Source organism: Lissotriton vulgaris, chromosome 7, assembly GCF_964263255.1.
Source record: "Lissotriton vulgaris chromosome 7, aLisVul1.2, whole genome shotgun sequence".
Lineage (NCBI taxonomy): Eukaryota > Metazoa > Chordata > Amphibia > Caudata > Salamandridae > Lissotriton > Lissotriton vulgaris.
In genome coordinates this window covers 1,350,821,382-1,350,847,236 of record NC_141695.1, presented here as the reverse complement: position 1 = coordinate 1,350,847,236, position 25,855 = coordinate 1,350,821,382, and the positions used below count along the sequence as shown (strand labels likewise).

Here is a 25,855-nt window from a genome sequence, read left to right as displayed (position 1 = left end):
AAAAATAAACGTGACATCCTGGGATGTCAAGGATGCTGCCCATTGAATACACTGAGGGTGAAAAGCTTTAGAATTAGGTACACTGGCTTTTGTGACTGCCTCTAAGGCAGGACACGGGGTAACAACCAACATGCGTTTTCCCTGTGACAGGGCACGTTCCTTAAGAATAGCCATCTGCACAGCCGTCAAAACTTTCTCCACAGTGGAAAAGCGCAATTCAGCCGAAGTGTACAAGTGTGACTTGTAAGCAATAGGTACTGTGTCTCCTTTATTAAAAGTCAGGTACGTGAAACCCACCGTCCCAGGGATAATTCTTATCACCAGGTTGGTCTGATTATCACGAGTCAGTAAGAATTTAGAAGCGAGCAGATCAGCCTGCAAAGACTGCAGTATAGCCGAATGCTCAGGCAGCTAGCATGATTTGGAAAAAGATGGTTGTATCAAAGCATACAAAGGCTTGATACGCTGGGCATATTCCGGAATGTAAGTTCTACCGAAATTCAAAAAGCCCAGTAAAGATTGTAATTTTTTCAGTGTTGTCGGAGCGCGCAATTGTGCGCATTTCTCCAGGAAGTGAGGAGCCAATCCCTTTCCTTCATTGTTAAGCTCGTAGCCCAGAAACAACACTGTGTACTCTGCAATGTGCGATTTTGCAAAGTTGAATTTGTATCCTAAGTTTGCAAAGGTACAAATAATCCCGTTCACACGGCACAGATGCTCCCAAAGTTCGTCTTCTGTGAGATATATGTCATCCACATACGAACAAGCATCCGGGTCGATTCTCTCCAAAAGAGAGACTATGCGGGCAGAAAAAACCCCAGGACTATTCTTATAGCCCATAGGGAGACGCCGAAACATTTTTTGCACACTGCCGCATGTAAAGGAGGTCCATTGGGAACTTAGACCGTCCAATCTGTGGGCATAAAAACCATTGGAAATGTCAAGCGTGGTTTTAAACCGCTTACGCACAAGACTATTCACAAGAGCAGAGCCGTGAGTATTCTGTACTGCACAGTTACAGCAATGCGCGTTCAAATGCCGGTAATCCAAAACCAAACGATATGAACCGTCAGGCTTGTTTACAGTAAAAAGAGGGTTATTCATCGGTGACACACAAGTTTCAATTACACCTTGATATTCCAATTGTTCAAGGATTGCCGCGACGGAAGCTTTCGCTTCACGTCTTATAGGATATTGAGGTTGAGGCTGCGGCTGAGACCGTAAAGGTATCTCGTGGCTTGGGGACAATTTATCCCAACCACACTGATTGCGGTACACAGCCGGCGCCAGAGCCAGAGCCCACTCTTCTGCAAAATGCAGCACATCCTCTTTCGAGACTGTGTTCGCGAAACTGGGGAGGATTACCTCCTCCCCTCGCGGAGCTGCGAGCACAAAAGGTGGGGTCCAGTCAGCCTCCGAAAGCAAAATGTCATATGTAGACAAAAGATTTCCCCAAAATACCCCTTTAATGGTTCGTTGTATGTCACCTTCAATTAACAGGACAATTTCAAAAAGTCTATCAGGGGGAGCAACTCTGGTATCAGCTGTTTCAATGACAACATAAGTATCAGTCGCTGTCACCTTCAGTAGTGGACGGAGCGCCTCTCTCACTATGGTAATCTCCGCCGCGCTGTCCAGCAAGGTCAGAGCCCACGTAAGATTCCGAAGCCGCGTTCTCACTATCTGGGGCATATCGATGCGCTGTTAAGGCTGCGACTTTCTTCTTGGCAAACTGTGGTCTCCTAGGCGTAGAGCCTTCCTGCTTTTCTGCACCGTTCCTCTGGCGGGGCTGGTCACGTCTGTAATGGCAGAGTTTTTGGCTTTATTTAGCAGTGATATAGATCATTAATCTTGCTCGCATCTAGTATAGGTATTCTTAGCCTGTGTTGGCCCTTTTAAGCCCTTTTTCCAGACCTAGAAGAGGATAGCTGCTTAATATGCCTTTATTCTTGACTTTAACCTGTCTATTGCCTATTGGCTTTGACATATTAGACACCTTGGTATGGTTTATGTAGGTATTCTGACAGAGCTAAGGAGCATTTCACCCCTTTCAGGCCTACAGGCCTAGAGCTAGAGGGACTCCATCTTGATGAAGCTGAGAGGCTTTTCAGGGCAAAGGCAAAGTTTATAGTTAAGGCTGTTTTTCACTTGGAGAGAACCGGTCTGGGCCAGCCCTTATCGGTAGGCTGTATTATTCTCTGTGTAGAAGACACAACAAAAGGCCGGCCGGCTGGGTGTGTGTCCTTGATGCGAGGTGATGCAGAGACCTGGTGGGCGGCAGGCTGATGGCTGGAACTTTCCATGAGGAAACAGCATTCTATATCAGTGAAGTGCAGAGGCGGAGCTAGTCAGTCAAGCAGAGAGTCAAGCAGAGAGTCAAGCAGAGAGTCAAGCAGAGAGTCAGTCGAGTAGAGTTGCAGTCGAGTGAAGGTGGCGAAGCCAGAGGGTCGTGTTAAGGTGGAGGAGTGGAAAGCAGTGGAGTGGAGTTGGCAGAGAGAGAGGGTTCAAGCTGGAGAAGAGCTGAGTTGAATAGTGAGCTGGAACTGAAGGAAGCAGTCAGAAGCAGTTGCTTATCAGGAGGAGGTGTGAATAGCTGGAGTCTGAAGTAATGCCTTTTAGAAGAGACGGAGGAGAGATCGTGGACTAACCTATGGGAGCAGATGGAGTTAATTGGACATTGGCGCAGAGACAGAGTGAATAAGCTAGTGGAATGAACGGTGATCAGAGCGGCAGGAACCATTAAGACTGAATCTGGAAGGTGGAGACAGTTCGCGTGGGGGAGAGGAGTCCAGAGACAGAGTGATCAGCGCAGAGGTGTACCCAAGAGTGCAGGAGAGTGAGAGGGAGTCTGAGATGAGCCAAGGCACAGACGAGAGAGGAACCCAGATGACAGCTAGAACAAGACTACACACTAATAAGGTGAAGGCGTTCCTGTTATATTAATTTACTTTACACTTGCATCTTAATCTTATCTTTATTCCCTAGGCTTTTGCATTGCTAATCTTTTCCCTTTCAGCGGAGTGTTCCTGTTATGTTTAATCTTTTCTCTTTCAGCAGTGTGTTCTACCTATAGTCTTTGTCAGTTCTGTGTAAATGTTTATATTGTTGTAATAAAATAACCCCCCAGTTTATAACAAACTGGCGTGTATCTCCTACTTTTGCTCAATCCAGGTAAATGAAGCTCCTAGGTAGTTACTAGGTACATGAATGGATGAGTAATCCCAATCAAGTAAGTGGTGATCACATAAATAGGGAGTGAGTGGACCTATGATGCCAAGAATAGGAGACACACAATATTAATTGGCTAACTCCTAATATTGTAGTAGCAGACCCTTAGTGAAGAGACTTCCCAATATATATATATGTATAGGTGTTCATAGGAATGTGGTCGTCGTTGATATGCGGCGTTAGTGAGAACACTGGGTGGGAGACCAGTGTGGATACCCACAAGATTGTGGCTTGAATAAGTGAGAGCGCTAGGAGGTTGAACTAGCGTGGAGATCGACAGGATTGTTGATCGTTTGGAAAAGGGAGCATTGGGTTCTGCAGGCCCATGTGTAGTCGCACCGGATTGTGCGCAATATCTGCCCTAGGGTAGACCGGTCTGGGTCTGAGTGGCCGCGAGACCAACTGATGTGAATATAAGTGTGGTGTAGGGTATGGATATCCCTAGTAATCAGTGAGTATTCTTAGTATCCCTATAGATTTAGTGGTGTTTTTAATAATATGAGCTTGTATATTGCGAGTTCCCCATCCTCAGGTATGTACCAGGTGCCTGGATAGTTAGTCCTGAGGAGGGAAGGTGAGTACGTTCTGGCTGGGTTGGAGGGGCCCCTAGGGGCTGATCCCACCTACTCAGAAAATCCAGCCATAACAACGTCCTTGTTGGCCACCCCGACCCCTGCCGCCCCCTCCACCACTGGTCGTCGGAGCCGATGAGTCCTGAAAGGAACGAGGAGAGCGTTGGTCAGAAGCCTGAAATAGATCAGGAGTCTTAATCGTCGCGCGGTCGCGCAAGTCATAAACACGTTCCGACTGCGTAGGCAACGGAGACGCAGGACGAGAAACCTGTGTTTGTTGTTGTTGGGGTTGCTTTCCCTGTTTTTGTTTTTTAGGACAATTTTGTTTTTTGGACTTGGGCTGAACTTCAGCCTCCGAAGCTTGTCCCTGGGGCTGCTTTTTCTCTTTAACAGAAAAAGGCTTAAGTCCCTTGGCATTGCGACCCACGGTTTTGTAAGCCGCCACAATGATCTTCGCTAACTGTCGGGGTTTCTCGGCCTCGGGAAGCACCGCTAACGCGTTAGCAACCTGAAAGTTCACTGCATCCCCCTTGACATTAGCAAGGATCAGATCGCAATTTACGTCAAAGGTGCCACACAGGCGCATGCCCAACTCGACTGCAGATTCCGGTCCGTGATCATCTTGAACGCGTTTAAGGACCGAAGACAGCACGGACATAGACGGGGTGCCGTAGCACCGAGCATAGACCGCCGCAAAAGTCTTCCCCCAGGTCTCACAGTCAATGAGCTCAGGGGCCAAATCCTTCGGCAAACTAAGGGTAAGAATCCGGTGTTTTTCACCAGGAGTCGTATTAGGAAATACAGCTTCCAGCTGGTCAAATTTCTCGGCAAGCCAGAAAGGAAAATCATCCTTTTCTTGATGCTTCTTTCCCATAACAGCATTGACCACGTGCTGGAAGGGGGTGACCTCAGGGGTCAAGACTGCTCTTCTAACCACCCGAGACCCTCCTCTCCCACAATTCCTGCCGAGTCTTATCGAGGGATGGTCTCCGCCGGGGAGGACTGATCGTACACACTGTCGGCACACCACACTTACGAACGGACACCACACCGTAAATCTTTATCAAGTATGAACTTTATTAAGGTAAAAAGGGTATCAATATACATCGATCGAGGGATCATGAAAGTCTCGTAACACAAGGGAACGGGGAAGCGGGGCAGTCTCAAAGGGCCAGCCAGTACGTAGCGTACCCTGCGCACAGTTCTCAATCCTCGAACTGGGGGGTACGGAGGCTGGCGATGGTACTTTCTGTCCTACTCACTTCGGTTCGAGGTTGTCGTGAGGGTAGCGCTGATGGTCCCGCTGGACCAGGGGACTCCTCCAGCCGTGACGAGGACAGCAGGGCTCGATCCGGAGTGCACCGTAGTGTTCGTCGTTCAGGGGGAGCGGCGACAGCGTCAGCAGGGCTCAGGATGGTAGCAAGAGTCTCTTGTTCACAAGAGTGGGCCGCGACGAGGTCAGCAGGGCTCCGATGGTTCAAGTCTTCCTCTAGCTTCGAGGATGAGCCGCGACAGCGTCAGCAGGGCTTGGTAGTTCAGTTCCGTAGCTTCAAGGATGAGCCGCGACAGCGTCAGCAGGGCTCAGCGGGTCAGAGTGTGTTCTCCTCAAGGTCAGCCGCGATCAGATCGGCAGGGCTTTCTTGTCCAGGATACAACTTCCGGCTGGATGGGAGGCAGGCTGTCTTATAGTTCAGGGGCCCTTTGATGTCCGGACCCTCAGAGGCAGGGGGCCGGTGGTCCGAGGGCCAGGCGGCCGATTGTCTGGCCGGCTGGTTCTTTGATGCTTTGGACCGTGCATCCAAGGGATCCCAGACGCCCATCAAGGCTTGGAGCCAGCTCGCTAGGAGGCCAAAGGTGTGAACGAAACCAGCCCCCAGGGATAGTCCAGAGGTGTGAGGGGAACCAGTTCCTCGGGAGGAGGCCGGAGGTGTGATTGAAGTCTTGGTTTTGGGTACTTGGTGGGTCCTTCGCCCCCCGGGCGGGTCTGGGCGCGCCGGACGCGCACGCCTGTCTGCGGCCAGGGTCGGCCACGAGCTGCCGAAAGGGAAGAAGGCGGCCGGCCAGCCGGTGTGGCCAAACATGGAGTCTGATGGACACGTGCACTGTGGCAGGCACGCGGTCTGGAGATCGGCTCAGGTCCGGAGTAGAGGGGTCGTGTACAGTTCTAGGCGGGCTGGGGTCAGGCCCACCGGTAGTCCTTGGGTTGCGGGGGATCAGAGAGGACCATGCCACGAGGCCGGGTCCAACACCACGACAGGACTGATTTTCAAACCACCCTGCCCTGCCGGAAGCGCCGCACCCCCCGGGGCTCCACCCGGAAGATTGCCGCCCATGTAATGCACTAAGGCTCTAATCACGGCAATCGCGACTACATGTAGTCGCCGTAGTTCAGCCACATTACAATTGCCGTGTAGAGGATGATGAGTAAATCCAGCCAAAACCGGCCAACTAGCGCCTGGAATGGACAAGGGACCCAACCTCGGAGCAGTTAAAGAATGGGGTAGGGCGCCACCAAACCAAACTCCATGCTGCCAAACATCAATAGGTACTTCCTGTGCTCTGTACGGAGTATACTCATTAGGTACAACCGTGGGAGTGTATGTGTGGAATACGCCTGAATTAGCGTCCACTGCCGGAAATGTCACCCACGAATAAAAGAGTTCGTAAGGGTAAGCATGTTCCGCACTCACCACCATAATCACAGCCAAGCCCTCCAAAGGTACATTGTAAGCCCGCAAATGATCTCGCACCGCAATGCGACTATGCTGCGGAATGTCCACGGGTTGGGCCATGACAGCACAGGAACTAGAAAAAACAAAGTAAACTTTGTAGCACAACTGGGTAGTAATTCAAGGAAACCGTTTTAGAAAGAATCAAGCTTGAAAAGACCTATCTCAAAAATAGGTAGGTTTTTCCGACACCACCGTTTACCGGAAACGTCAGTGAAGGGGTTAAGGATTGAATGATATACTACTCGAGTGTCATGATATAAGGCCAACAACGTATGGGCGCCATGTAGCGGGAATTCCGTTCTCCTACAGAACTGTGCATAGAGACCTGGAACCTCAGTGAATTAGGATGGCCCAAAACTCACCTCAGTACCCAAAATCCCCTTACCGAGCTAGCTACAGTGTCTCATTGGTCATAACAAACTCCCAATGCTTAGACAGACCAGAACATGAACTTAGAATACCTCAGGAATCGTGGAACACATGAACACTCTTTCGTTATATAATCATCACAAACCAGAACGTGGAGTAAAAGAGGACACGTGCATGTTTGAAATATTTATTTACTAATGCAAGGTTCTCAAACGCAGTATCTTGTATAATACTAGCAAACATATTATAAGCAACAAAATTATCAGCATAGTTATTAGTCCATAAAAGGCGAATGGAGACAGCATACTAAGATGCTGGAATGAATAGAAATTAACAACGTCTAATTCACACCCTCCCTATTTAGCATAGTATTTAATATCTATGAAGGTCTCATTTGGGTTTTAGCAGGGCGGGCCCATACCTCAAAATCTCAGTGGCAGGAGGATCGCATCACCTTCCACCAGCTCTCTGCATGCGAAGCACATCAAGTGTGTTTTTGTGCGTTCAGCACAACAATATAAAACTCGCCTAGGGCCAGATTTTGGCAGCAGCATGTGTGTTATGTCTGTAGGGGTGCGAAGATCAGACCTTACAACAACACTGGATTAAGTTATCCGTGTAGCCTTCAGCACTCACTGTGCAGACAGAGTGCAGAACAAAACTGATATCAGAGCCATAACATATTATTTCTTTAGTAAATCACGAAGCTCGTCTGGGTTGAAAGCTAAAAGAACAATTATGTGATGTGTGCAAAAGTGAAGCAAGAATGAAAACGGCGTGCAAACATTTAATAAACTCATGCTAACTTAACACAGTATGTAGAAAAGAAGTAGCTATACGACACCCCTTTCATCATATTTTTTAGCATTATAGTGTTACAGTTTTTAATGCATATTTTGCTTTATTTTATTTTTATGTATTGATGGTTGATCCAAGGAGGGAAGATGTGTGTACATTTTGACGAGTACTTTTTGACATTTATTCCTCTCATTCATTTGTTGTCTGTTGTAAAGAGGGAAGATGTGGTATCCTGGGTGAAGTGCATCTATCTGGTTCCATGGTAACTGGATGATGCTCTACAGCAGGATTCCAGAACGGTGGGCTGGGAGTCAGTTGAAGGGAGAAGCTGGAAGGATAAGATGTATCTTGTCTTATAATAACCACTACTTTAATTATTCTACTTGGATTGCTCTTCTTTACACTACATTCGCTTTTCTTCTTTTTACTTTTATTGACTATGCTAACTAACAATCACACCATCTTATTCTGCAATCTGCAATGATAGACATATTGGTTTTGCCAGTGCTTGCTTCCTTTTTGTGTCTCCATACTTTTTTGTTTTCCCGTTTCCGTTCAATGGTTCATCATTAATTTTCATCTTTGATTCGCTTTTATTTCTTATTTTCTACATTATTTACGTTTTCTAATATTTGGTCCTTCAGTGCTGTATTTTAGGTAAGGTTTCTTTTCCCATCTACCTGTTTACCAAATCCATGTTCTATCTCTTCTCGCCCATTTCGATGTTGTTATTCGGCATCATCCTTTCCTCTACCTTCAGGTCCCCCTCGCTAAGGCACACACCTCTTTTCACTATGACTAAATGTTCCCTTTCGCCCTGTCTGTTATTGCCTCGTCACCAAAAACCAATGCTGGACAGACATTCCTGCTACCCACAATTCCTGAAATCAACCTCAACCAATCAAAAGGGACGATCCGGAATCCAATCGTAGTTTGCCTTGTATTTCTGATACTCTAGTAACAGCGGAAAGCCTCCATCTTGACTTGGGAATCACAACATTTTCTCAGGGTCATATTCAATACCGATCATGTAAGCCAGGCACTGCTTCTGAATGAAAGAACTACACTAATAAATGATGTTTAGATTTACAATTAACCAGCATTATCCAAGGATTGAATGAAACTTTCAATCAAACTTGAAAGAGCTATTCCCAATCCAAGATGGCTACAGACCAGTACCTTCTGTAGTCTTATTTCTATATCCCGATTTTCAAGCCTAGAGTGCTACTGTTGCTAGAGCCAGGCTGGCAACATGGAAGCGCCAAGTTGGCACCTGAAGCTCCGGCTTCTGCTCTGCACCGTGGGCATTGTGCTCTCTGTCTATGCATACCACGTGGAAACCTCGAAGGAGAGTGACGCGAGCTACCGGGCGATGTGTGACATCAACCCTTCCATCAGCTGTTCAAAGGTTTTCACGTCCAGGTAAAAGAACATGCTTTCTCCCTCGTTCGTCAATTCATCCCGCAAGGTAATGCCAGGCCAAGTGGACCTATGCGACAGGAGTTGGACTAAATTATACGACAGGGTTGCCTGAATTGTTATCACTGCCTAGGCACAGGTTTCATCGTACTAAATAATGTAAGTTAATACCTTAGTATAGCAATCGGCAACGGAAAGTTGACCAGTTAACCTATTTAAATGACTTGATACTGACCTGCAACATGTAGCTCAAACTTATATGATTAGAGAGGCTTAACGTAAAATCAGAGATTTTTTTTTTTGTTTTAAATATTTTTTATTGAGTTTTACAGAATACAACAGAAAACAAAGATGATGGTCTCATTAAAAGTAGAGTTATACATAAATCCTAGAGTGGTTCAGTTACCATTCCGTGGTTGCGCATTAGAATACATTATTAACGTTCTCATGTTACAACACTAGAATATACAAGGAGAGATACATGATGCCTATAGTACTGAGTATACAGTATGCGAAAGAGCGAGGTATCTATTCGCAGGGAGGGAATGTATTTTATCGGTTGGTGCGGTTTCTAACACTATGAGGGTTATATGTGGAGGGTAAGTGAAGGAGTGAGGGTTGTGTTGGTGGACATTGTATAAAGCTCGGTTATAGCCAGTTTCACATGTTACTCACACTTTGCAATGTGTATTAGTCTGGTGGGTGGTCTCCTTTTTCCAATGGAAACATCTGTAGAAATGATCTCAGTGGCTGCCAAATGTTTTTAGGTCTGTATGTGAGTGATTAAAGTGAGGCATAAATATCGCTTGTGCTATCACAATTTACTAAGTCCTGATCCAGCGTTTGACTGTAGGGTGAGATGTGGCTGGCTCCCCAATGAAAAGATGCTTGGCGTTTAGCTAATAGCAGCGCGATGGCAGTGTACTGTTGGATTTCCTTTGGCGATGGTAGAACGTACCCCAGGAGGGCTGTAAGTGGAGTAGGGTCAACCTCGGTCTCCACCATTCGTGAAAAGACTTGGAATGGAATACTTCCTCCCAGTATGCTAGTAGAGGTGCACAGTTCCAGGCTAAGTGGATGAAGTCAGCATGGTCTGATGTGCATTTAGGGCATTTGTGGGGTTTGAAGGGATCAAATTTGGACAGTAAGTGTGGGGTGGATTATGATCGGTGTAGTTACTTAAAATGTAGTAGGTTGTGTCGATTGTTTGTTTGAGACTAATCTGGTTTGTTCACAACAGTAGAACCATGTTTTGTCCATTAAGGGGACGTCCAAATCTCTCTCCCAGGCCGCCCTCGTCCCTCTATCACCCATAGTTATCATATTGGATGCTGCATGGTAAAGTCTGGGTACTAGATGTTGTCGTGTAGTTCCTATAAATCTATATAGGATCTGCACGTTTAGACAACATAAACTGTGAGATGGTGTCCAAACTGATTCCAGACACCCCCACCGGTTATGTTCGTTTGTAGACCAGCTAGCTCACTGTGCCACTATGTGTCCCTCTTACCAGGGAGAAAAAATTGTTGCAGGCAACTATCGCACATGACAACCCTGACCCCTTAGGGATCATGGAAACAGTACAGTACTTTTCGCTCAGTCAATCATGCTCGCTTTGTCTCAGAGAGATGCACAGAATAACCGATAGGGACGTTTTCACTAAGCATTTATTGAACAAGCATTATTAGAGTGTAAAATATGTGTGCTGCAACAACCATAAGACCGAAACAGATGTATACTGTTATAAGCACAAACAGAGTAAATAGATGGTAGGATTCTACCATAGTGCTAAAAAAATTAATATATGCAGGCATATAAATACCTGACAGTAATAATGCGTACTCCTACAATGCTAATGCTAACTACATGTACCTAGCGTGTATGTAGGTGTGTAGCCAAGAATCTCCCCTAGGATAAAGGCTACCCTGTTACCAGAAGTGAGAGAATGAAGGACCCCGTCTTGGTCTCGAGATGGACACCCCGTGAGGGATGTCAGACCACTGAGTGCTGGAGTGTCAGCGTGCAGGAACCTCAGCATCTTGTCAGCATGGAAGTCTTTTTTCCTCTCACTCCCTAGCAAATATATGGTGCTTGTATACCCAAAACGTACCCTGAGGGGTTCTACCTTGCTGTGTCATATCGGCTGAGGATGACAATAGTGATAAACCTTACACACAGTTATTATGCAGACAATGGTAATCCTGCTGTGATTCTGAGAATCCTCATGCATAATAAATGAGGCTAGTTTTCAGGGAAACTCGCACAACATTTATGCAGCATCTAACTAGGTAAAAGGTCAGCACAAAAAACGTTATGTAGTACAATGGTGTGGTCAATGTAGTTAAAAGGTTAGGAGACTACCCAGGCCTATATATGGGTATATTGCGATTCATAACAGTGTGTTCCATCAGGAGTTGTAATAACCATTAATAACAGGAGAAATTAAGGTGGTTTAAGGGGAGCAGGAGGAGTTATGGCACACAGCAAATCAGAGATTTCTAATTGAGCTATGTCAATGGTGAGTAATTCATATTGTTTTTTTTTACCCTGCTTTCTGGTTTTTATATGCCTGGATTTCTGGTAGGAAAACAACTCCAAACCCTGGAATTAAAAAATCGGGTTGGACGAATTGTTGACACCTGCCATGGGACAACTTGCAATCTAGTACAAGTTATACAGGTGCTTAAATGTGAATCTTATTGTTGTGTGTTCTTAACTGTCACTTTTTTTCGTTATCAGGTGGGGCCGTGGCTTTGGCCTGTTGGAACACATCTTTGGACAGCATAGTCTGGTGAACCAGCCTAACAGTGTCTTTGGGGTGCTCTTCTACTGTTTACAGATATTACTGGGTATGATTTTTGATTGCATAATGTCGCAAACCTGAATGTAAGAGTTTTTTTCTCCAAATATGACATAGTAGAATGCATGTGGAATATGTATTGTGAAAAGAAGCACAAGTATGCACTTTTTATTTGGTTGCAAAATGATTCTTAAGCAGTTGTGTCACTTTCAAAATGAGCTGGAGTTAGGAATGTTGAGGTATATATGTTGTGGTTGTAGTGTGAACCCAGTTGAAATACAGCATTGCAATGTATAGGGTCAAAGCTATAGTCAATGCGTGATAGGAGGGATATCTGGTTTGTGGACTGTCATTGCATCTTGATGTTGCTTTCTTTAACGAGGTTATGTAAGTTTGGAAGTGTAGTAACTGCTTGTCACGTTGTCTTCGGTATTGTAACATCGCAATGTAACAGTAATAACTTATTACAGTAGAGTAGCAATGTATTTTTCTTGTTGGAGGGGATTATGGATGCTATCACAATGTAAGAAAATTAGACTGCGGCAAAAACTATATATATATATATTTTTGTTTACACTGTGTATATACATGAATTTGCATTTGCACTTTACCGATACAGTATCCACCAGTACAACATGACGTTAGCCAGGGATTATCCCGAAATGTATTGGTAATTTAAAGTCTGTTGTCAGTATCTATAAGTAGATGCCTCATGTGACCATAAAACCTACCAATTGGAATGTATTCCCACTTAGCACTAGCACTTTAAATATTGCCGTTTCCCAGCGTGCGTCATGTGATCAAGGCCTCTGTGTAGGCCGAAACGTCATGCTGTGTGCCGCTTCCTCGAAGGTACAATAAAGAAAAAAGATTGCTCACTGCACCTGAGGTCTCCTTCCTTCTTCCTGCGCAGCGGTCTCCTGCATTTGGGCTCCGGGCGAGAGGTAGCTGAGGATTGTTCCATATTGCCAACCGGCAGTGTGCTTCGCCGGTATTTGGATGACTCCTCCCCTCGCTTGGGCGGAACTACAGGAAGCCGAGACCTCTGTTGACCCGGAAGTCGCTTGTCTCTCCCGGTAGGGAGTAATTGTTCCTGCCCCCGGTTACTGCAAACACTGCACTGCTAGTGAACCCGACGCGGAGCCTGCCGAGCGTTCTGCTTTGGCCGAGTTTCTTCAGTTGGGACCAGCGAAGCGGCGCAGAGAAGAAAACACCGGTGAGGAGAGAGTGTGCGCTGCTGTACGGCGGCTTGTATTTTACAGCGATCGCCAACACAGCTGTGAGTGCGCATCACGCGCTATTATCACTGAGAGGAAGCGGCATGTCGGCAGACGCATTAAAAGCGAGGGAACAGGCAGCGCTTAACGCGTTTGATGACTCCCCGGCCGGGGGGTCAGCGGAACCATCCAGCTCAAGTGCACCAGCGGTGGAAGTTGTCAGCGTTCGTGAACATTTTAAAAAACTGGAGAAGTTGATGAAAAGGGAACTCTCCAAGTGGTGGGAGCACCGTTCACTGAGTCGCTACCTCGAAGTGAATAGGATACCACGTGGCCTGCGGGTCATGCTGGCCCCAAGTTATGAGGATCCAGATCCGGAAATGCTCCGTGAATGGGCAGACTGTAACTTAGAATCATCACGAAAACTAGTTCAAATACTGGTCCGCTACGCGGAGAGTGACTGGTTAAAAACAGAAGCAAAGATTGAAGAGCTTAACCTGGTCATTGAAGCAGCCAGTACAGACTGTCCTAATGAATGCAACAAAATTAGAGGGGACATGATGGCAAGGATTCAGAAGGAGGAAGAATCCATCAGCAAAAGGAAAGCCTGGAAATTCCAACGTGACAAGGCGGACTATGCTGAAGGTCGCATTTTCACCTTTGCGAAAAAGTATGATGCCATCAAAGCCTCACGGGGCCAGAAAATTGCAATTTCCGCGGATCATTCCAACAGGGCTCAGGGAACAGCTTTACAAGATGACTCATCGGAGTCCAACCTGAGTTCCAGTGTAAACAGCGACTCAGACTCCAACTCTGCCCAATCAGGAAGGCAATTGGGGTTTACAAAGCTCACGCCAGCAGAGGAGCTGGACTGTGTGAGGAAAGACTGGCGAGGAACCCTACGCCCGAGAACGCAGTCACGCCCAGGAACAAAAAACTCAACGCAAAACGCTACCAACGTCGCAAGGCCAGATCCAGAGCAAGAGCCAAATCAACAGAAGAGGAAAAAGAAAAGTGCAAAAAGATGGAACAGGAAGTGAACTTACTATCTGGAGCGAAGGACGTTGCCCCCTCCGTTGTAAACTTGACTGACATGGTCCTGTCTGATTCTGAGATTAACATCCTGTCTAAAGGTCTTACGTTTTGTCCGCCACACGATCTGAATTATGCGGACACAAGAATTGATCTTTATAGATTTGTCCGCAAAATAAAGCTACAAAAACATTTTGCTGGAGGTAAGACCCGCAACAGCGTCACAAGGGCTGAAGCTGCAGAAGACGGATTGCAGGCCCGTGATTTGCCAGGCCTGGAAGCCCTTGAATCTCTGAGATCGGAGCAGTCATCTTCACAAGCTACATCTGGAGGTGAGCCAAGTGGGGTGGGGGGATTAACGTCCTTTAAACCGCGCTCAACGTTCACACCTGTTATGATCTATGACAATCTTGACATTTTTCACGATGCAGTGGTTAAAGACATTAAGTCACGACACTCCAAAGTGCTCAACTCCAAACGGAAAAGATATCCACAAAATGATCAGTACATGCGCCTCATCCAAAAAATTCAGGCCAACGAAAATGTCATTGTCAGACAGGCTGATAAGGGAGGGAATATAGTTTTGTGGCCACGAAAACTATATCTTGAAGAAGCTCTCTCCCAACTGAATGATCCGAACTGTTATAGACACAGTGACATTTCGTTGGTCAAAAAAGCTCAGGAAGACTTCCATTCCTTGCTCATGGGGTGGAGATCCTTTGGCCTACTGAGCATGGATGAGCTGAAATACCTTAAGAACAACCATCCAGTCACGCCAGTCCTTTACCTAATCCCTAAAATCCACAAAAATTCAAACAAGCCCCCGGGAAGACCAATAATTGCAGCATGTGGGGGCTTGTTAGAGAAGACTACTATTTATGTGGATTCTTTCTTACAGGAATTTGTGCAGGAGTTACCATCGTATGTGCAAGATTCCAATGATTTTGTAAGAAAGATACAGGAAATAGAGTGGGGTATGGATCTATGGCTCATCACACTAGACGTCACGTCTCTATATACGAGCATTAAACATCAAGACGGACTCAGAGCCATAGAATCCTACCTAGGACTGAGACCCATTATCATGGCTGACCACAACCGCATGTTACTGTCAATGATTTCATTTTGTTTACACCATAATTTTTTCTTGTTTAACAATAGATATTACCAGCAGGTCAGGGGTGTGGCTGTGGGGGCCTGCTTCTCTCCCAGTTATGCCTGTCTTCACATGGGCTACTGGGAGAGGCAGGTTCTCCATGGCACGCACGCTGACATTTCCAGACAATCTATTGTTAGGTGGTATCGTTATATTGACGATGTGTTCCTTGTCTGGAAGGGCACTCGTCAGGAGGCTGAACACTTTGTTGATCTCATCAACAAGAATGACTATAATCTGCACTTTACCTCCAACATCAGTAGGGATCAGGTGCACTTTCTGGACATGACAGTCACACCAGGAGCAACTAGTCTAGAAACGAGGCTATACCGCAAGGAGACGGCAGGAAATACGATCCTCCATGCCAGCAGCCATCATCCTGCTCACCTTATACGTAGCATTCCGTAATGAGAAATGCTGCGTATAAGACGGTTAAGCAGCACAGAAGCCCAGTGCCAACTGGCACAGCAAGCTAGTAGGTCCAGATTCCTAGCTAGGGGTTATCAGGCTGCAATAGTGGACAAAGCCATAGCTAAAGCCAACGCTATCCCTCGCAGCCAGGCCCTTGAGCCTAAGGTCCACAAAAAGCCAACCACCTCCAATGATCAACCAGTCAGATTGATTTGGGCCTTTAACAGGCAACAGGCCGCGCTGGGGAAAATAATTTCCAAACATTGGAATCTAGTAAAATGTGACCCAGTGATAGGGGACAAAATACCTAGTACCCCTTCCATCACATATAGGCGAGCGTACTCTATGCAGAATGCCCTAGTCAAGTCTAGCCCAGAAGTTCTAACCAGCAAAAATTGGTTAGGGAAAAGTAGGGGCTTTAGGAAGTGTTCATCCTGCAAGGCTTGCCAGCATGGATTGAATAAAACAGAGTACGCTATCCCATTCACTCCTGAGGCACGCAAGATTAAACAGCTTACATGCAAGAGTGAATATGTGGTGTATGTGCTTGAGTGTCCGTGTGCCCTGCGTTATGTCGGCAGCACCAAACTGCAGGTGCACAAGAGGATACTCCAACACATCAGGGCCATCAATACTAGTGACCCTGCATATCCGGTGGCCCGACATTTCAAGGAACATCATAACAATAACAGTTCCTTATTGCGATACTATGCGATCGACTGTGTTGGTCCTCTTAGGAGAGGAGGTGATAGGGACGGTGCCCTTAGAAAGCTGGAAACCAGGTATATACTGGATATGGACTGTCGAGCTCCGGGGGGACTGAATTCTACAGAAGATTTTTATACGTGTCTATGACAATTCCATACTGTCATATACTGTCATCTGTCTCTCCTGTTGAGCAGTTGTTGCTTCAGAATAGATAATAGTGGTGCACTTGTCTGTCCTCCTATTGAGATTAGTGTCGTCAACACTGTACAGATCAGAGGGTTGGATGGTTCTAACAAGTGGGGTGCAGCCTAGGCTTAGGTTGCACTAAGATGTACTAAGAGCTTTGCTCACTTTTTTAAGAACCCATCAGCTTGATCTACTGTTCATGAGTAGGAGAAAACAATGTCACAAAGTCACAAAAAAGCTTGAAAAAATTTTCACATAAAAAAAGTGCACATGTTTATCTTCTTGTTACTCACTTTTCACTTTGGTACATCTGGTTCTAGGTTTTGGTCAGTCCAGGCAATTCATGAGCATAGTGGATGGGAGTAGGGCAGAGGCTGCGATGGTTTCCCCTCTCTTCCTAGGGAGGGGTCAACATCTCCTCTGCCCGTCTTCTTTCCGGCTCAGTGTTCGTGTAGACAATTCTGTGCATTTATAATGGGATGCTGCGATCTGGGTATTAAAGCGAAAACATTTATGCTATATAATTAATTTTGTGTACTTTAGATCTCATCCCAAATGAACGGTGTCGTGCTTATTTGTACATTTATTTACAATGCACTGTAAAGTCATGGTTTTAACATATATATATATTTTCATATTTATGATATATTTTTGTATTTACTAACTTATTAATTAGGTGTTATACATGACTTTTTGTACAGAGTATATGGTGTATATAGTATACATGTGTTAAGTAGGACCTTCATGTAGCACATTGCACTTTGCACATCGTATGTGATTTGCACAATTGGATTTATCCAGTAATTTTTGTTTACACTGTGTATATACATGAATCTGCATTTGCACTTTACCGATACAGTATCCACCAGTACAACATGACGTTAGCCAGGGATTATCCCGAAATGTATTGGTAATTTAAAGTCTGTTGTCAGTATCTATAAGTAGATGCATCATGTGACCATAAAACCTACCAATTGGAATGTATTCCCACTTAGCACTAGCACTTTAAATATTGCCGTTTCCCAGCGTGCGTCATGTGATCAAGGCCTCTGTGTAGGCCGAAACGTCATGCTGTGTGCCGCTTCCTCGAAGGTACAATAAAGAAAAAAGATTGCTCACTGCACCTGAGGTCTCCTTCCTTCTTCCTGCGCAGCGGTCTCCTGCATTTGGGCTCCGGGCGAGAGGTAGCTGAGGATTGTTCCATATATATATATATATATATATATATATATATATATATATATATATATATATATATATATATATATATATATCATGCGTCCATGTATTATGCGGTGCTTTGTGTGATATTAACCAAATCAGTGTTACTTGCTTTAATGATCACTGAAGTATGAAAGATTGGGTCTTCCAATGAGATTCAAATCTGGTGTGCTCATTGGCTTTATTGTCCTTAACTTCACAGTTGGTGGCACCAAAATTGGGAAGTTGGTCATACCATATGTATGTTGAAGCGTCCTGTGTTTATATAATAATGCATATTGAACACAGAAACCACACAACAATCTGAACGGTTCTTATTTTTTCCTGGATGGATGCATAACTAACTTGCTTTCCATGGACTCGAAATTTGTGTCCAGTACGTTACAAACGGATCTCTGCAACTGGTGCTACTACTATACTATAAACCATTTTTAGCTGTCTCTTGCCTATATAGATCCCCATTTTGGTTGTCAATACCCTCCACGCTTCAAACACTCACCGCAAATAGTTACAATCTCATACAAATGCAGTGTTCTTTCACTCATCCTGCCCACAAACCACACAGAGTAATTCACCTCACTTGCATGCTGCACATCTCAAGGTTAGCCAGTGCTCCCTACCTTGATATTGGCGATCTCGTAATAACACACAAACTGGATCTCTTTCGGTTTACAGAAACCTGGCTCCATGTGCCCTTCCATTCTATTATGGACTCCTTCTTCCATCAGGGCTGCTCAGTAATATACAAAAACATGGAAAGCACACGCAGGCATTGCTCTTTCTCCTTTGCACGTTTTATTACTGGCACACAATTTACCACCCACCTAATCTCAAATCGGGTTTTCTTCCACAAGACTTCTAAAGCACAAACCAAATGCTTTCTTCAAGAAAATATCTTCATTTGTGACTTTTATAAGGACTAGGAAAACGTTAAATGCAAAACATTAAGATCTCTTGTCACTTATGCAACAGCATATCTCCTGTAACACTGCCTCCCTCTCCACATCAAACAATGGATTCTAGACCTCATTATTGCTGGTCCCATGGCCCTCAAATGTTGTTCTCCCAACGAGATAGATTTTCTAGCCATTTTACTATCCGTTTTCAGTTTTCCTTCCAACCTCTTAGCCTCGGAACTTACACAGTACCAATTGCAATCCTACAAAGCTCGCCCCCTTGCCGACGTGGCCCAAATACGTGCATACCCGGACGAAACTCCCATCCCAGCCTGGACGTCGAGGAGAAGGCACTGTAGGCACTGTTAGAGGAAGAACTTACACTGGCAGAGATGCAAGGAGCAATATGCTGACTGAAAGTCAGGAAAACCAGAGGACCCAACAGGCTACCAGCTAAATTATTTAAGAAAAACGCAGGACTGCCAGGCCTCTACCTGTTAAAGATGTACAAGGCTGCTCAAGAGGGGTCCCTGCCATTTTATCCCAGACCAGCCACAAAAGTGGTGATCCATAAACCAGGGAAAACTTGCAGTAAATTTAGCTCATATTGCCAGATATCGCTATTAAACATTGAAACGAAGATATTGGCAACAATACAGATTAGTGCAATTCATATCTCCCCTGATTTATAAGGTCCAATCAGGCTTTATACCCAAAAGGTCAAACTATTACCTCCATAGGCTCTACAACTGGTTAGAAACGGTTAAGCTAAGAGCTGATCACACACATTCCTCTCATTGGATGCCCAACATTTTTTTGATGCAGTACACTGGCAATATACAATGCATTCTTTAGAACGGTTTGGATTTGGGCCCCAGTTCATGAACTGGGTGAAGCTGTTGTACCATGATCCAATGGCAAATGTGAGGGTGAAGGGCGAGACTTCGCTAGACTTCTGCATAGAAAGAGAGACGAGACAGAGCTGCCCCTTATCCCTCTTATTGTTTGCCCTAATGCTATGCGCCAGGCCACCACCATACACATGCATTGAGCGATTGCAATTCCAAACCAACTCCTATCTGCACCATCTCTACGGAGGGAGGGGATGGAGGAGCCTCTTGCTGGCTATGCAGAGTACAATAAAGGCCTGGAAGTGAGCAGGGAAATACATAGGAGAGGACAAAAGAGTAACTCTGGAGACTCCACTCTGAGAGTGGTCACTTTTAAGGGAAATGGGGAAGCTGAGGGGTTATGCCGTCTTGGATACTATAGGTATCCAACGATTGGCCACATCCTGGTAGAGGGGTCCCAGATTTCGTTCGCCCAACTGCAGAGGGAGTACCAATTACATATTATGCAATATTTTAAATACCTGCAGTGTAGACATGCTTGGAGACTGAAAGATTGGAAGCAATGGACCTCCCAGTGTACGCCCCATTGGAAGAGAGGCTGCTCCAGGGTGAGTTGGAGAATAAGGCCATCTCTTGGACCAATAATAATAATAATAAATAATCCTGTATTTGTAAAGCGCACAGCTACCCGTAGTAGGTTTCCCGGCGCTGGGGGCCGTCAGGAAGATTAAGCAAGCTATTGCCCAGAGTCACATGGTGCTGGGCAGACCCCTGCCGCCGGTGCTGTGGATTGAACCGTGATCCCCAGCATCCAGCATCAGTCGCCCAGGCCACTGCGCCACACCTCTTCCACCAATGAGCCCCATAACCTACAAACAGTGATGGATGGATGGATGGATATGGGTCGTAGGAGAGTTGGATGACACAGACTTGAAGTGCTGCATCCCACGGAAACTGCAATAAAGTCCAGAATTAGACTGATACAGTATAAGATCCTTCATTGGGTATTCTAGGATAGGGCTCATCTATCCATTCTTTCTAGGGCAGATTTCCCACGCTGTAAGAGGGAATGGGGATTGTTTCTTCATACCCTATGGCAGTGGTTCCCAAATTTTTTTGACCCACGGCTCCTTTGACCAATTGGCCATTGGCCGCGGCTCCCCATTACATTACTATTTTTTAGTGGGGGAGAATGTAAGACCGACCTAGGTAGGACTTTCATTTTAATCCCTGAAAATAATAGGAATGAAGGTATGGAGAGCTTCTCATATCATTTTAATATAATTGTTCTCTTTTGAGGTCTAGCTCAGCCGACTAAATCAAACTTGGTTCACTTATTAGATTGTTTCTATAAAGAAAGCCAGCACATTTCTCAAGTGGATAAACCACATGTTGTGGGATTGATTTTTAAATGCGTTTGTGTACCTATTGCAACGTAGTTTGCAGGCGAAAGGATTTTCAAGGGCAACATTATAATCATGATTAGCAAAAGTGGCAGGATTGTAGTGTCATAAGTGGGATTTATGTATTTGTAAATTCTGCATTTGGTAAAATGTCTGCATTCGCAAATGTAGGGTTAGGTGTGGGATGCTTGGGAGGTCCTACATGAAAATGAGGTGAGCATTACAAATTAGATAAAAATGTACCTTTCCCCTGCATCTTTACAGCCCGATAGAAAGGAGCCTCACCCTGCACCTCAACAGGTCTTATAGACTTGGATGGGGTCAAGAAAAGAGCACACTTGCTTGTGGGTCATGGGGGCCCTCTGATCTTGAGCTTCCCAGTTCGGAGAAGGCACGGCATGTTCCTTCGTATGCTGCGAGAGCTAGTGCTTAGAAACTGTGTTAAGTGCTATAAAGAAAACGAAATTGTGATAGCGTCCCTTTTGGAGAGTTGATTTAGTGCATGTGCGTCAGACGCATATAGTACTAAGATTAATGGTTACTTAAAAAGAGAGAAATAAAGACTGCATTCACACGCATTTCTAAGTATAAAGGATATTCAAATATGGCACAAAGTTCTGCACCCTGGGGGTAAGTACAAGTGAGAAAATGGTGATTTAACTGAATTTGGAGACCCTCTTCATCAACCCCATATATCTAATCTAATGACACAGCTCTTCTAAGTTTCAGTTTGAGGCTAGTTATCCGAAAGTGTGTGATAAATGCATATTGTAAGCCCAGGGCCAGTAATATATCTATTTATGGTTATTTCTCAAACCGGAGTTCAGAAACAAATATAATAGACGTATATAATTTGAAAAAAAAAATGACGGCATACTAATTGTCCAGATGCAACTACAAGAGTTCCTATACCCATTGCCACGTGCTCAGTGCTCTTACTACCCAACCCATGCACTACTCTCCTCGTGAACTAACAGAAGACATTTTGCTGCGCCGCCTCTGATCAAGGCTCATGGGGAGTTAGGAATTCAGGTGCGAGTGAGAGCTGTTCTATAATTATCCTACTAACATTTGCAAAGTGAATAAAAGATCATGCAGTGTAATATCTAGTGTAATATGTGAGCATTCCCTAATGTAAATAAGACTAGTAGTACTAGTCGGTTGAAACAAAATTGATCAAAAAGGACACTTTACCAGGTAATAATGCCACCCTCTCGAGAGCTCGTCATGTGCTTTGCAACTCTTGCTGACTTCCTTCCTGCGTCCGCAGGACCCCAGGCTGCAACAGCAGAGGAGAACTGGAAAAAACTAAACAGAACTACAGCTGCCGAGCTGAGTTACAAATTATGAGGCTAAGATGCAGCAAGTGCACCACATAGTTGGCACCATGAGAAGTGCAGCCAGCCTACAATCAAACTGCCAATGTAATTCCTAATGGTTTTTTCTCAGCAACTTTCTTTCTTTCTTTCTTCATAAAGTTTTATATAGCGCGGACTTGATCCCGAAGGATATCAGAGCGCTTTACAATTTGAGATAAATGAAGGTAACAGATCAGTACGAGACCTTTGCGCCCCTCGCTGGTTTTAGTGGAGCACCGGGGTGCCGCGGCGCACAGTTTGGGAACCACAGCCCTATGGGAATGTTTTTACATACAGGAATACTGGTGTATCCTGTGTGTGGAAACGTTACTTACATGGTAAGAGGGTGCCCCAGGAAATTCCGTAAAATATGGTGGCCATGGATGGAATATTACGATTTAGATTTGGGAGACCTAGGACACAGGCACTGACATTCACGCCTCAAGTTATTTCCGCGTAGTGAGATGAAACGGCCCGGAAACATAGACGACCAGAAAAGTATCACAACAGATACCAAGTGCAGTAAGGGTAATGAACAAACGGCAAGCTTTGCCTATACTCCAATGAGGGGAAATGAGGTAAAGCAAATCAAATCCCATTGCCCTCCTAAAGATAAGATTGGACCGAAACAACTTAAAGTAAAAAAGATATAGAAAGCAATCTCAGGAATAGACAAACATAGTGAAAGAAGCAATTGAAAACAAACTCTATGCTCCCGGACTGTGTAATATACCTCAACCAGGGATTGTGATTACAGTCCATCCGATCTGGATACCCCAACACCTCCGTTAAAAAATAAATTATCAAGGGGAGGCCCTGAACAAGGTGGTTGTGAATTCACTTACCCATCGAAAAGTGCATCAACATTATGGATATCCAGCTGGCAACACAATCATGAATAATTAATGAAGCATTCTCATTCATGTCAAAATAAAGTGTATGCTTTTTAAAGCTGGATAAAGGTTGAATGTGAAGAGTGCATGTGTGAGTGTTAGGTTAGGATGTAACGTGAGGTAGTTGTGGTGTAAGGTGAACTATAATTTGGGGGCATTTCACACAAAATATGTACAGAATGTACATATGTTGGTATATATATATTTTGGTATTTAAAAGTTGTTTTTAACATTTGATTAAATGCATTGAATAAAAATGGATTTGAATAAGTACATCGTTGAAATCATTGTGACAATACAGCAAAGGGGAGCCCAATGAGTTTTTTTAAGTCATTACTAAATCAGACTTAGGTCGAGTGAAAGTGCTCTTGTAGCCCTAATAGTTGTATATAGGGCAGACTCCCCACATTGTCTCCGCTGTAAGACGGAAGAGGGATTGTGTCTTCATACCCTATGGGAACGTTTTTACATACAGAAATACTGGTGTCATACATGTGGAAATGTTACACACAGGGTAAGAAGGTGCCCCAAGAAATTCCGTAAAATATGGTGGACATGGATGGAATATTACGATATAGATGTGGGAGACCTGGGACACAGTGCACTCAACCCCACCTATATGCTTGTTGAAACTGAACAGACATTAATTACCCAAAGTAAGCACTATACTAGAATGCTATCATCTTGGTCGCAGGATGCAAAATGATGGTGAGTCTGTGGAGAACTATATTACTGCTTTAACCCCATCGACGCTCATGACGAGCTCAGCTCGTCATGATGTACACCTCTCGTACACTCATGACGAGCTGAGCTCGTCATGAACAATGGGAATCAAGAAATGTCAGCACAGAACCAAAATAACATCCGCATTGATGGTGTTAAGGAAATTAGGGTCATTGTGCAAGTTTGGTGCATTATTGGAGGAGGGAATAAGGGATCAGTTCATGCTGGTTTGCAATGTTCTAAAAGTTAGAGAAGATATTTGGCAAAAAGATGATCCCTCTTTGGATGAAGTAATTACCATTGCTAAGCCGATAGAACATTCACAAAAGTGTGTGGAAATTATCACCAAGCATGAATCTAAAAGTGACATTGTTCATTTGGTAAAGATGACTTCCAAAGAGAATGGTGTAAAGAAAGGGGACTATGCGAAGGCGGAAATGAAAGGTTCCTGTAAGTTTCAACCCAAGTGTTTCAGGTGTGGCAACATGGGACATTTTGCTAATGATAAGAAGTGTCCTGCACTTAAAGCCACTTGTTTGAATTGCAAAAAGGTTGGACATTTCACTGCCATCTGCAAAGCTAAAAAAAACAAAGGGAAGGGTAATGCTGTTTCTCATGACGGCAGTAGTGATAGCGATGACTTTGACTGCGGTCAAATTGTGTCTCAAGTGACAGACAATAACAAGAAGGGTCCCACAGATGAAGGGTTTGCGGAAGGTAGAAGTCCTAAAGTACTTTTTGATTCAGGAGCACAAATCACAATTGTTTCCAAGGAGTTTTACTTGTCCAACCTGAATAATAAGAGTTCAAATTGTGAAAGCTGACATCAAACCCAGTGCCTATGGTGGGGAACCCATAAAACGTATAGGGTATTTTCATGGTCTGATAGAATATAAAGGGAGGTACATTTCTGGCAAGGTGTACGTGTCACATAAACGTGATAGCATCCTTGTCTGGTTCCACCAGAGAGATTTAGGAGTGATTTTAGACCCAAATAATGATTCCCCCATTATTCGTAAGGAAAACTTATGTATGAGTGAAGTTGACATACAAGACTGTAGTCATGATTACACATCATCCTTGAAGAAGCAATTTTGCAGCGTGTTTAAGAGTGAGCTGGGTTGCTTGCGTGATTATGTGCATAGGATACGCCTGATCTCCGGAGCAATACCTGTAGCAGGCAAAGTGCGTGGTGTGCCTCTTGCGGTGAGGGATGAAATGAAATCACAATTGGAAAAACTCATGGCAGAAGGGATAATAGAGGAGGTGGAAGGGACCCAATGATTGGCACCAGTGGTGGCCACCAGAAAGGCTGATGGCAGTCTCCCCTTATGCATCGACTTGAGAGAGCTTAATAAGCAGGTTATAGTTGACAAATATCCACTTCCCAAAATCTCTGACATGCTTATGCTTTTGCAGGGGGCTAAAGTATTTTCCACCATGGACCTAAAATCTGCTTATCAGATAAAATTGGATGAAGATTCCAAAGACTACACAGCTTTCATTATACCATTTGCGACTTTTAGGTTCATAAGGTTTCCCTTTGGGTTAGGCTCAGCGGCCTCAGTCTTCCAAAGGGCTTTGGAAAAAGTATTGAGTAAACAGTCAGGAGTTAGCATTTATCAAGATGCTGTTCTGATTTATGGCAGAGATGAGCATGAACACGATTTGAGAGGCAAGTTCTAGAGAGATTTCATCAGTAGAATCTCACTTTGACATTAGATACGTTTAGAAAACCTTCTATTGATTACCTTGGACACACCATATCTGGTAAAGGGGTGGAACCCAAAAGTGAATTGGTTAGTGCCATATAAAGTTTAGCTTCTCTCACAAACAAAGAAGAACTCATGAAGTTTCTCGGGATGGCTTAGTATTACAGCAA

At 44.7% G+C, this 25,855-nt stretch overlaps 1 protein-coding gene across 2 annotated transcripts in view; it reads left to right on the top strand.

Annotated features, from left to right (window-relative positions):
* The first annotated feature begins 8,905 nt into the window (after positions 1-8,905).
* Positions 8,906-25,855, top strand: part of VKORC1 (vitamin K epoxide reductase complex subunit 1) — a 33,699-nt gene continuing 16,749 nt past the window's right edge. For both annotated transcript variants that reach the window (XR_015297595.1, XM_086932024.1), the window contains exons 1-2: positions 8,906-9,121; positions 11,858-11,967. Coding sequence is in view for 1 of the 2 variants with exons in the window: in XM_086932024.1 (XP_086788150.1) it covers positions 8,952-9,121; positions 11,858-11,967 (280 nt within the window). In the remaining variant the exon portion in view is untranslated. The remainder of the gene's footprint in view (positions 9,122-11,857; positions 11,968-25,855) is intronic.